Consider the following 12,463-nt stretch of genomic DNA (forward strand, 5'->3'; position numbering starts at 1 on the left):
TGAAAATAATGGGAGAATGTCCATCTCGCAAATGTAGAATCCGTCTCAGTCATCTCAACTATCGAAGTCAAGCAACAGGAAAAACGTCACCGATTTTTTTTCTTCTCTGGTGCAAAAATGTTTCTCGGAGTTGGTGGTTAAAAAAAAAACAACACTTTATTTCGGGTTAAAATGCGCTGTAACGCTCGTTACTGAGATTGTAACGGGTATAATATTACCGAAATGTTATTAGTAATGCGTTATATTACTGCGTTACAGCAAAAAGGAATACATTACTGTAATTGCGTTACTTTTGTAACGCGTTACTCCCAACACTGTAAATAACTAATGTTAACTAGCATTTTAGTCAACGACATTTACCCCTTCCTACATTATCTCCCAGTATACGACCCAATCACCGTCTCACAAGACTGAAATGACTGAGATTACTCATGCACAGCCACCAGAAGACAGCAACCTCGAACAGGCCGCTCATACCACAACCATGTAGCCAAGCTCAGATTGCAGCTGCGCAGCAGCGCCCAGCCCAAAGATACTTCACTGTCACCTTCCAGAGCTAATATATCCATGGTCCAGAGCAACATCTGTTGTAAAGCCGAACCACCGTAAATGCGCATGTAAATACGCACGTGAATTTAAAATGTCAACTGAAATGAGCATGCTAAAAAGGATGTCGGAGAAGATAAAAACAGCTTACCTAGTGAGCCCATAGAGAAAAGACGTGCCTGCCTAAGTGCACAATTAACCTTGATGCGTGAATAGAAGAAAAACGATGTCCCCTGCTGACTCTATCATAGATTTTACGGGAATTAACCCCAGAGAAGCAGAGGAATCTACAGCTGAAGCCAGAGTTTAGACGGCGCCCGGACTCCAGGCCACCGCACCCTGAACCGCATTACTGTGTGCGGCAAACATGAATGAACAAAATATGCCCGATGAGATACTTAACTTCGAACGGTTGGATGATCCAGCTGAGTTGAACTTGCCGGTTCTTCTGCGTGATGAAACTGACTGAAGTACGTTCAACGCCGGTGGTGAGAGTCGGCGGCTGGAGGCAAGTTGTGCAGGTCAGGCGAGCCGTGCGGCGAGTCAGGTACTACGAACGAGGCAAAATCCCCGGGACTGCATTCGAGTGAAAGTAACTTCTGGGGTGAAATTACGCTGCCAGGCGGCTACCATTTGCACCCACGGTGCATGCACCAGAAAACTGCTTGTAGGACGGGAGCGAAAGAGAAACATCTTCTAGTATAGACATCAGCTGCTACCACATGAGACACGGCCGTGAAAAGGTGAGCTTGTTCTTAGCCTGAAATGACAACTGAGCAGCAGAGAGAGACAGGTTTAAAACAGCGGTGTTGTGCTGTGATTAGCTTGAGAATTTCAGGGCCTCTTCTGATTGGTTAGCTAAAGTGGGCGTTTCTAACATCTGTTCAGTTTAGAAGAGAGAGAACATGATTAGTTAGAAGTCTTCCTGTCAGAATTTTCGCTGAGCTCCATTAGTATTGTCTGAGATTGCGACGGTCTGGCTGGTCTCTAAGGGTTAACACTGGTCTGACACTATGAGCCAATCAGCTGGCCAGTCCACCTGGAATTCTTGGGGGTCGCTCAATGGCCAGTCCGGGCCTGGACTTTAGGTTGCTTCCTCTTGAGCAACAGACAACAGACATTATAGAACTATTTTCACAGGCCTAGACCCTTAAAGAGATCCACTGACAAGACCTTTCTTTTTAATTTAGACTAGTTTGCTACTTAACTCATTATGGCTACTATAGTCTCACTGTTACATGATGTAGGTCACGATCAAGCACTTAAAGTGATGTATTGAATGTGTTTGCAGATTGTGATGCTGAACTCTCTGTCGGACCTGCATGGCTATGTAGATAAAAGCCAGTTAACCCGGGAGCTAGGAGGAAGCCTGGAGTACTGTCACAGTCAGTGGATACACCACCGAACTGTGAGTCATACAGTACTAAATACTGTATACCATAATTTTAATACTAGTGACTTGACAATTTCCAAAATGAAGTCACTTGTTGTTCTTTTTCTCTAGGCTGTAGAGAACTTTGCCATGACAGTGAAAACCACAGCACAGATGTTACAGAAGTTTGGGACAGACCTGGCAGAGACGGAGCTGCCCAATGACGTCCAGTGCACCAAAGACCTGCTCACAGCACACACTGACAAACACAACAACCTCAAGGTGATTTAGTAGATTTAATACACCAACACATGCTAACACAGGCAGTATATGCATGCATGACAACTAGGGCTGTCAGTCGATTAAAATATTTAATCGCAATTAAAGGAGAATTCCGGTCGATTTCAACACGTAGCTCTGTTGTTTGTAAATTTGGAGTGCTGTCAGTAGCGAGAAAAACGAAAACAATCGGTGTTGCATACTCCGTGTTATCCTCCTGCTACAGTTTGCACCCAGGAGGCTGAAACAGGGCAAGTTTTAAACGTGCTTTTAGCCTCTTAACATGTTCAAAATGTCATTACAAGTGCCGACCCATGTGAAGTGATTCCTTCCAAGTGAACACAGTGGATCTGACTGCAGTAGATGTGAAAGAAATGCATAAAAGTTGTGCTAATTGAGCTCTGTTTAGTTCCGGTGTGTTCCGCAAGACGAGTTCTTCGGGACCGTCTACAAACTACAACACCGAAAAGAGATACAAAAATATTTTCAAAAATAGGCATATGCTTATTTTTTTAAAGTAAGTCCTGTAGTACAGCTAGCAGGAGACACGTTATAATTGAGGTAAGTTTGGAGACACTACCTTATTTAATCATTAAATTAATAAATACTTTTGTTGTATCTCTTTTCGGTGTTGTAGTTTGTAGACGGTCCCTAAGTCTTGCCGTCTCAACACCGGAACTAAACAAAGCTGAATTAGCACAACTTTTATGCATTTCTTTCACATCTACTGCAGTCAGATCCACTGTGTTCACTTGGAAGGAATCACTTCACATGGGTAGGCACTTGTAATGACATTTCAAAACATGTTAAGAGGCTAAAAGCACATTTAAAACTTGCCCTGTTTCAGCCTCCTGGGTGCAAACTGTAGCAGGAGGATAACACGGAGTATGCAACACCGATTGTTTTCGTTTTTCTCGCTACTGACAGCACTCCAAATTTACAAACAACAGAGCTACGTGTTGAAATCGACCGGAATTCTCCTTTCAACCTATTTTCCTATGTTTTTGTGTCTAAGTGACTGATGGGAACAACAATCTTTGACATTGGTCCAGTATTAAGCAAGATCGCTGTGCTCGTTTTGCCACTGATCCTTTCCATAATGTTGTCAGACACTTAGAATATTAATCTGAGCCTGTCAGTGGCAAAACAAGCACGTTTCTGAAGGTAAATACAAGCTGGACAAGTGCCCTATTAACTTACATTGTAGCTTGTTTTGCTGCTGCTGACTGCAGCAAGCTTGCTTAATACTGGACCAATTTCAAAGATTGTTGTTCCCATCAGTCACTTAGGCACAAAAACATTGAAAAATTGGGTCCAGGTTGATAAAAACGGTAGTTACCCTTATGCACAACAATTTGTTGATAGATAGATGTTCCAGTAATAGGTGTGAATATGACCTTGAACACACACATTTATCTGCTGTTTTAAAGGTGATATTTATGTTCTTTCCAACGCTTCTGTGTCTTTAAACCAGGATGAACTGAAGCTAGCTTTGAAGCAGGGCACCACCTTGTTAGATTGTATCAGGGAGCAGGCAGCCAAGTCAGAGAACCACAAACTCAACCCAGACGAGATGGAGAACCAAACAACTGTGGAAAGGTGACAAAGCTTTTCTTCTATATTATATAATGCATCTCAGTCTATATTATGGCAATGTTGTCCCATAGTGACTCAATCTGTTTGTACTGAAGTTCCTGTTGTGTGTTTCAGGCTCCTAGCCCAGCTGGATGAGACAGAGAACGCCTTTGAACAGTTTTGGTGTAAACACCATCTGAAACTGGAGCAGTGTCTGCAGCTACGCCACTTTGAACAGGACTTCAGAGAGGTATATCTGTAGCTCTGTCTGTCTGTCTCTCTGTCTGCTTGGACTGCAACCTTTCGATCTCGTCTGTGTCTCTTCTTCATACAGCTTCAAAAACTACTTGCAATGACTCTGTTTACCGTCCTTCCAGACACCTCATGTTCAAAAATGTTCTTTGAGTTTGCATTATGTCTACCATTGATCATATGATATGATCATTTGAAGTCTGGAGTGTTGATATGAGAAAATAAATATTATTCCAGCGTGAATAAGTGGGTAACATAATGATTTTCTCAGTCTTTTATATTCTGTCTGTCCCCTCTTTGGTCCTCCAGGTGAAAGTGTCTCTAGACAGTTTGATGGACAGTCTAACCAGCCTATCAGATACCGGGGATTGTGTGGCCAGAGTTGAATACCTGCTAAAGGACCTGAAAAAACTAGAGGAGAAGGCTCTGGTCAGTCAACACATACACATACACATACACACACACACACACACACACACACACACACATAGGAGAGAGAGAGAGAACCAATAGGAGAAGGATCGCTTTGTGACCGGCGCGGAGAAATACGCATCCAGTATGATTGGCCAGGCGCGAGATTAGGCATATATCTATGCTTCACAGGCTATACGTGACACTTACGCACCTGGGGTGTGTTTTCACTGTCACAGTAAAAGACGGCTTATTGCTGAAAAACACCTGGCCTGTTATACCTGCTGCGATGCGGAACGATGTGCTAGCAAAACTGCACGAAGGACACCAGGGTGTGGAGAAGTGCAGAAGCCGTGCTCGTCAGTTTGTGTGGTGGCTTGGACTCTGTCAGCAAGCAAACTAAATGGTGCTCAACTGCACAGCATGCATACAAGAGCGGAGAAATCACAAAGAGCCACTCATGCCATCAGAACGCCCTGAAAGACCATGGCAAAGTCGTTGGCAGACCTGTTTCCGACCTGGTGGACATGATATGATAAATGTAACTGTAGGAAGCTCACTCCCTCATACAGTAGGCTACACATCAAATATGGTAAAAACAGCTGATTTCTCAGGCCACCGTAAATGGTTTCAGTGTCGCTCCATATAGTGTACTGCTGTATTTATCCTTTTGAAGATACTGAACAAAATGTTGAAAACTAAAAAGTTAGCGGAGCTATTAAGCAGCATATGCTTCACGGTGGAGACGCCGCTGTAAAGGACCAAGCTGGCCGATATTGGTAAAATATTTGCAGCACTAGAGAAAATCTCGGCTGAGCTAGAAAGTCTGAAGGAAATTCGCAGGGAGTTGCTGGAGATTGAGGGAGAAATTGAAATTGAGCGTGCACACAGAACCGCCAACAAGCAGGCCCAGGCACATTCTGCCGAGATTCTTAAGAGCATCGGAAAGGGACCTGGTGTTGCGGGTGGATAGAAACAAGGGCAACCTGAACTGGCAAAGTAACAACATAATGCTTTTCCGTGACAGGTTCAAGGAGTGTAAGAAAAAGCTTCATTAGGGACTGTTCGTTATTTATTTAAGGGGCTACCGGAGGATTTAGTCACTAACATTGTTGTGGAAACACAATAAGCATGGAAACTAAATGCAGACTTCCTGCATTACTGCATTACTTCAAATATTAAGTTACTCCTCTAGTAAACTAGTATTCACATGAAATAAAACAATAAAACATTGAGACCATTCAACAAAGCACACTGGGTAATAACAAATTCAACACATGAACTGGTTGCTATGGACTCGTCACTAGGCTTCCTCAGTCATTGTATATTTTAGCATATAGGTAAAGCTGCCGAAGCTGAACATTATCCAAAACTCCTTCTCAAATGCCTTGAAAAGGCTGTCGTTTGCACAATTTCACAAATAATCACTGGGACCGAAAGGATATTTGAGTCGGGTTTGGCTGCCATATGGGTGGCAGTGAAGGTCAGGGGCCTCGAAGGACCAGACCCGGGCAGCAGACGCTGGCTCTGGGGACGTGGAACGTCACCTCTCTGTGGGGGAAGGAGCCGGAACTTGTGCGGGAGGTGGAGCGCTACCAGTTGGATCTGGTGGGGCTTACCTCTATGCACAGTCTCGGTTCTGGAACCATACTCCTGGATAGGGGTTGGACTCTTTTCTTCTCCGGAGTTGCCCAGGGTGTGAGGCGAGTTTACCCCGGTGGACGAGAGGGTCGCCTCCCTACGCCTGCGGGTTGTGGGGGGGAAAACTCTGACTGTTGTTTGTGCGTATGCACCAAACAAGAGCTCAGAGTATTCGGCCTTCTTGGAGACCTTGAATGGAGTCCTGTATGGGGCTCCAGTGGGGGACTCCATAGTTCTGCTGGGGGACTTCAACGCGCACGTGGGAAATGATGGAGACACATGGAGAGGCGTGATTGGGAGGAACGGCCTCCCTGATCTAAACCAGAGTGGTTGTTTGTTGTTGGACTTCTGTGCTAGTCATGGATTGTCTATAACGAACACCATGTTCAAACATAGGGATGCTCATAAGTGTACTTGGTACCAGAGCACCCTAGGCCAAAGGTCAATGATCGATTTTATAATCGTTTCATCTGATCTGAGGCCGTATGTTTTGGACACTCGGGTGAAGAGAGGGGCAGAGCTGTCAACTGATCACCATCTGGTGGTGAGTTGGGTCAGAGGGTGTGGGAAGACTCTGGACAGACCTGGTAAGCCCAAACGGGTAGTGCGGGTAAATTGGGAACGTCTGGAGGAGGCCCCTGTCCGACAGACTTTCAACTCACACCTCCGGCGGAGCTTTTCGTGCATCCCTGTGGAGGCTGGGGGCATTGAACCCGAGTGGACAATGTTCAAAGTTTTCATTGCTGAAGCTGCGGCGGGGAGCTGTGGTCTTAGGGTCTTAGGTGCCTCAAGGGGCGGTAACCCACGAACACCGTGGTGGACACCGGTGGTCAGGGAAGCCGTCCGACTGAAGAAGGAGTCTTTCCGGGATATGTTATCCCAGAGGACTCCGGAGGCAGTTGCAAGGTACCGAAGGGCCCGAAGGGCTGCAGCCTCTGCCGTGAAAGAGGCAAAGCAGCGGGTGTGGGAGAGGTTCGGAGAAGACATGGAGAAGGACTTTCGGTTGGCACCAAGGTGCTTCTGGAAAACTGTTCGCCACCTCAGGAGGGGGAAGCGGGGAACCATCCAAGCTGTGTACAGTAAGGATGGGACGCTGTTGACCTCAACTGAGGAGGTAATAGGGCGGTGGAAGGAGCACTTTGAGGAACTCCTAAATCCGACTAATACGCCCTCTATGGTAGAGGCAGAGCTGGAGGATGATGGGGGATTGTCGTCAATTTCCCTGGTGGAAGTTGCTGAGGTAGTTAAACAACTCCACAGTGGCAAAGCCCCAGGGATTGATGAGATCCGTCCAGAAATGCTTAAAGCTCTGGGTGTGGAGGGGTTGTCTTGGTTGACACGCCTCTTCAACATTGCGTGGAAGTCGGGGACGGTGCCTAAGGAGTGGCAGACCGGGGTGGTGGTTCCCCTTTTCAAAAAGGGGGACCAGAGGGTGTGTGCCAATTACAGGGGTATCACACTTCTCAGCCTCCTTGGTAAAGTCTACTCCAAGGTGCTGGAAAGGAGGGTTCGGTCGATAGTCGAACCTCAGGTTGAAGAGGAACAATGCGGATTCCGTCCTGGTCGTGGAACAACGGACCAGATCTTTACTCTCGCAAGGATCCAGGAGGGAGCCTGGGAGTATGCCCAACCGGTCTACATGTGCTTTGTGGATCTGGAGAAGGCGTATGACCGGGTCCCCCGGGAGATACTGTGGGAGGTGCTGCGGGAGTATGGGGTGAGGGGGTCCCTTCTCAGGGCCATCCAATCTCTGTACGACCAAAGCGAGAGCTGTGTCCGGGTTCTCGGCAGTAAGTCGGACTCGTTTCAGGTGAGAGTTGGCCTCCGCCAGGGCTGCGCTTTGTCACCAATCCTGTTTGTAGTATTTATGGACAGGATATCGAGGCGTAGTCGGGGTGGAGAGGGGTTGCAGTTTGGTGAGCTGGGGATCTCATCGCTGCTTTTTGCGGATGATGTGGTCCTGATGGCATCGTCGGCCTGTGACCTTCAGCACTCACTGGATCGGTTCGCAGCCAAGTGTGAAGCGGCTGGGATGAGGATCAGCACCTCTACTCTGAGTGCCTTCTCCAGGTAGGGAATGAGTCTTTACCCCAAGTGAAGGAGTTCAAGTACCTTGGGGTATTGTTCGCGAGTGAGGGGGCAATGGAGCGGGAGATTGGTCGGAGAATCGGCGCAGCGGGTGCGGTATTACACTCAATTTATCGCACCGTTGTGACGAAAAGAGAGCTGAGCCAGAAGGCAAAGCTCTCAATCTACCGGTCAGTTTTCGTTCCTACCCTCACCTATGGTCATGAAGGCTGGGTCATGACCGAAAGAACGAGATCCAGGGTACAAGCGGCCGAAATGGGTTTCCTCAGGAGGGTGGCTGGCGTCTCCCTTAGAGATAGGGTGAGAAGCTCAGTCATCCGTGAGGAGCTCGGAGTAGAGCCGCTGCTCCTTCGCATCGAAAGGAGCCAGTTGAGGTGGTTCGGGCATCTGGTAAGGATGCCCCCTGGGCGCCTCCCTAGGGAGGTGTTCCAGGCACGTCCAGCTGGGAGGAGGCCTCGGGGAAGACCCAGGACTAGGTGGAGGGATTATATCTCCAACCTGGCCTGGGAACGCCTCGGGATCCCCCAGTCGGAGCTGGTTAATGTGGCTCGGGAAAGGGAAGTTTGGGGTCCCCTGCTGGAGCTGCTACCCCCGCGACCCGTTACCGGATAAGCGGAAGAAGATGGATGGATGGATGGGTTTGGCTGCAGCCTGGAGACCTCCCGTCTCATGCTTTCCCGGCTGGTGCGGTCCCTGAGCTTCGACTTTTCAAAATAAAAGCTTGTGTCTGGTCCGCTATGTTTTCGTACTTTGGTGTTTTGGATGTTTTTGAACTAAACAGTACGGCAATCATGCTAATGAATACAATTATTTTTTCAGCAGATGTCTTAGTTACAACACGATGGAGCTAGCAAAGCAGTTTTGTGTTATATGTGCGGGCGGGATTTATTCAGTTTGGGAAATCCCACGGTCTTTACAAAGCTATAGCTCAAATTGTCTGGCTGACTAAACAGGGAGGGACCCATCTGCTAGCGATGGGGGGCCGAGACTGAGAGCTACATGGACAAATATGCACCAAACAAGCCACTTTGAAATTTTGCTGTTTTCATGAATACAAAAGTTGGATGTCCCCCCCCCAGACTAAAAAACCTTGGGTGACCCTCCCCTCAACAAAGAATAAAAATACATGACCCTCCCCTATTTTCCTCCAGTGGTCCATTCCATAAATACAGAACGGTCCCTTAGAGAGAGGTGAGATTCAGAATCCTGTAACCTGCAAAACTTAAAATAGACGCCAATGATGGAATTAAGACATTTGAATGCCCCCGAAAGGCGATGGCATTCATAAAAAATATGGAGTGATTTGTCGGCACAACGTGGGATTTGCTTTTATCTGCTTCCGTTTACCTTTTTTTCTCAGCTTTCTCATGGACTGGCGCTAATATAGGTCACCGCCTGGGAACCTACTTGGACATATTTACTTATGTATGACTCTGGTTGGACAATTTTTTTTTTTTCGGTAGCAGTGCACGGCAGACAAAGCGTGTGGAGTGAGAACGGATAGTGGACCGAAAAGATGAACTTTGAAGGGAGTTGAACTGAAGATGGCTTTGACATTTTAATATATAGTTATGTCGTCTAACTTAAGCTCTATATGTTTCTACTCCTGGAATGTCAATGGGCTGGGGAATCCCATCAAGGTTATGTCCAGTCTTAAAAAACAACAACATGATGTGATACTTTTGCAAGAAATGCATAAGTCTAACAGGAGTAGAGGGGTCATTACACTGATTAGCAAGCACCTGCAATTTAAATTAATTAAACAAATTAAGGATAATTCTGGAAAGTTATCATACCGGCTGAAATACAAGGGCAAGAACTAATTCTGGCTAACATATATGCACCTAATGTAGATGATCAGGCTTTTTTTTTATATAGATTTGGAAAAGAAATTACAAGCTGTAGGGAACCACAATATTGTTCTTGGGGGCAGTTCTGGACTAAAGTGGGGTTGCAGAACGCATTTTTGCTAGATACATAAAACAGAGGGAATTGGCTTCCACTATTTCCGCAGTTAGATCCAATTCTGGAGATGTTTTTACAGCAACTGTAGATATTAACAAGATTTTTAAAGAATTTGACACTGATCTGTATAGGTCATTATTTACCTCTACTGATGAAGAAATGTGTTCCTTTATAGAGCAACTAGGGCTTCCTAAACTGACAGAAGAGCAAAAAGAACTCCTTGATGCCGATTTGACTATAGAGGAAATTAAAGAGGTAACGGGGGCCTGATGGCTGAACAGCTGATTTTGTTTTAGGAATTTTGCAACTGAACTGGCTCCACTTCTGTTAGAGGTATATAGAGAGGCAGATTAATATTGCATGGTCTGTGGCTGATAGATAATCTCCAATAGCTGTGATTTCCCTTGATGCCGAAAAGGCGTTTGATATGGTTGAATGGGGCTATATGTTCAAAATTTTGGTAGTATGGGTTTGGCAGCATTTTTAAACAGTGGATAAAGGTGCTGTATAAACACCCAGAGGCTGCGGTGCAATCTAAAGGGTTAAGTTCTGATATTTTGCTCTTGAAAGGGGAACAAGACAGGGTTTACCTCTTTCTCCTTTGTTGTTTTGTTTAGCCATATAACATTGGCAGCAGCCATAAGGGGGGAGATTAACTTCCCAGGTGTTATGGTAGGAGGGGTAGTGCACAAACTAATGCTTTATGTGGATGGTATATATCTTTTTGTGTCCAAACCTAGCACATCAATACCCTGTCTACTCAGGATTATTGACTCTTCGAAATTCGAAATTTTCAGGTTCAGAAGTCCCATCATCTGCTGAAAGAGCTGAACATTTTAAAAGTTGAATGGTTTTAATAGCTGAACGTATGCAGAAGTTACGGAGAGCCAAAAAACTTACGGAATAATAATAAAGAACCGAATAACAATAGTTGGAATGCTGCTGAATCAGCATTCCCACTAATAAAGAAAGAACCGAATAACAATAGTGGGAATGCTGCTGTGCTGTGGAGTAACGTTTGGCTATGTGATACTAGCGTTTAGCAACATTGTGGGATGCTGCATTCTCAACCTGGCAACCTCCGTGAACTTTGAGTCTGGGGAGGAGGGGCCAGGGGAGACGACTCTTTCCAGAATTTTTAATTTGGACTGCAGTAGCTATTTTAAACGCTAGCTGTCAGTATTACATATTGCGCCTATAATGCTATTTTGCATATCAATGTGGCGATTGTGATGATGTCAGACAATTTTTTTCCTGTATTCACCTGTAGTGTCTCCATTAAAGGGTAATTTCGGTTTTTCTGTGTCTATTAGTCTGATTTGAACAAAAATATTTGAAATTGGTCTAGTATTTAACGAGATCACAGTGACTGGCCGGCGCCAAACCGAGCTGAAATGTAACCTAATGGGGCAATTGTGCACCCTTGATTTTTGTTCACTAAAAGTGATCGTTTTTTGCCATTGACAGGCTCAGATTATTACTAAAAGTGTCTGACAACATTATCGATCTCATGAGGTGTATTCTTGTCCGAAGACAGCGGTGTGAAGTGTCCTATGTGAGTGGGATGAAAGGCGTTCCGCCGGGAGCTTGCCATTTTGGAGTACAGAAATTATAGGCTTGTGTTATCTATAAAAGATTTTTAGTACATTAGCCTGTACGGCCATGATATATTGCCTTAGCTAAACCTTAGCTAACTTAGTACATTAGCTAGTAGCTCATGCATGTTAACAAGACACACGTTATTTACTTATTTGCTTTTGTTTTTTGGCTACTTAGCTGTAAATTTGTGGCACTGGTTGCTTAGTCTTTTGTTCATCACAACTCACGTCCACACAAGCCAAGAAAAACACAACTGGGAGCTGCAAGGTGCTGCTGCTGTCTGCCTTTCTGTGATCTGATGTGCCAATGTGTGCGGTGTCACTGCCCGATGCGAGTCGAGTGCAGATGTGAGTCGCGCATGCGTCACTTTGCGACAAGAGCAGATGTGAGTTGCGCATGCGTCACTTTGCGACAAGTAGCCTACAAGATGCTAACGAGAGACTTCTGTAATGTCAATACAGTAAAAATGGACCTACAACGAAGTTCGTTCACTGCTAGCTACAAGTTAGCAATCAAACACAACAAAGGCTGTCACTTGAATGGCATTTTGAGCTAACGTTAGCAATCAAACAATCATAGATAGCTAAAACGTTTTTGAAATGATTTCCATCTTCTGTTATTGTATGTAAAGAGAAAAGTTTATTATTTTATGGATTTCACAAATTTCAGTATGACATGTTATGCCGTAAACCGTTTAAATCTGAGCATGCGCAACTCACGTCTGCACTCGACCAG

At 45.5% G+C, this 12,463-nt stretch overlaps 1 protein-coding gene across 2 annotated transcripts in view; it reads left to right on the forward strand.

Annotated features, from left to right (window-relative positions):
• The window catches only part of mcf2l2 (MCF.2 cell line derived transforming sequence-like 2), a 286,969-nt gene that overhangs the window by 121,337 nt on the left and 153,169 nt on the right, over positions 1 to 12,463 (forward strand). For both annotated transcript variants that reach the window (XM_036007118.1, XM_036007119.1), the window contains exons 6-10: positions 1,838 to 1,954; positions 2,051 to 2,200; positions 3,672 to 3,796; positions 3,908 to 4,022; positions 4,334 to 4,453. In XM_036007118.1, the coding sequence (XP_035863011.1) occupies positions 1,838 to 1,954; positions 2,051 to 2,200; positions 3,672 to 3,796; positions 3,908 to 4,022; positions 4,334 to 4,453 (627 nt within the window). The remainder of the gene's footprint in view (positions 1 to 1,837; positions 1,955 to 2,050; positions 2,201 to 3,671; positions 3,797 to 3,907; positions 4,023 to 4,333; positions 4,454 to 12,463) is intronic.

This window comes from Sander lucioperca, chromosome 11 (genome assembly GCF_008315115.2).
Source record: "Sander lucioperca isolate FBNREF2018 chromosome 11, SLUC_FBN_1.2, whole genome shotgun sequence".
NCBI lineage: Eukaryota > Metazoa > Chordata > Actinopteri > Perciformes > Percidae > Sander > Sander lucioperca.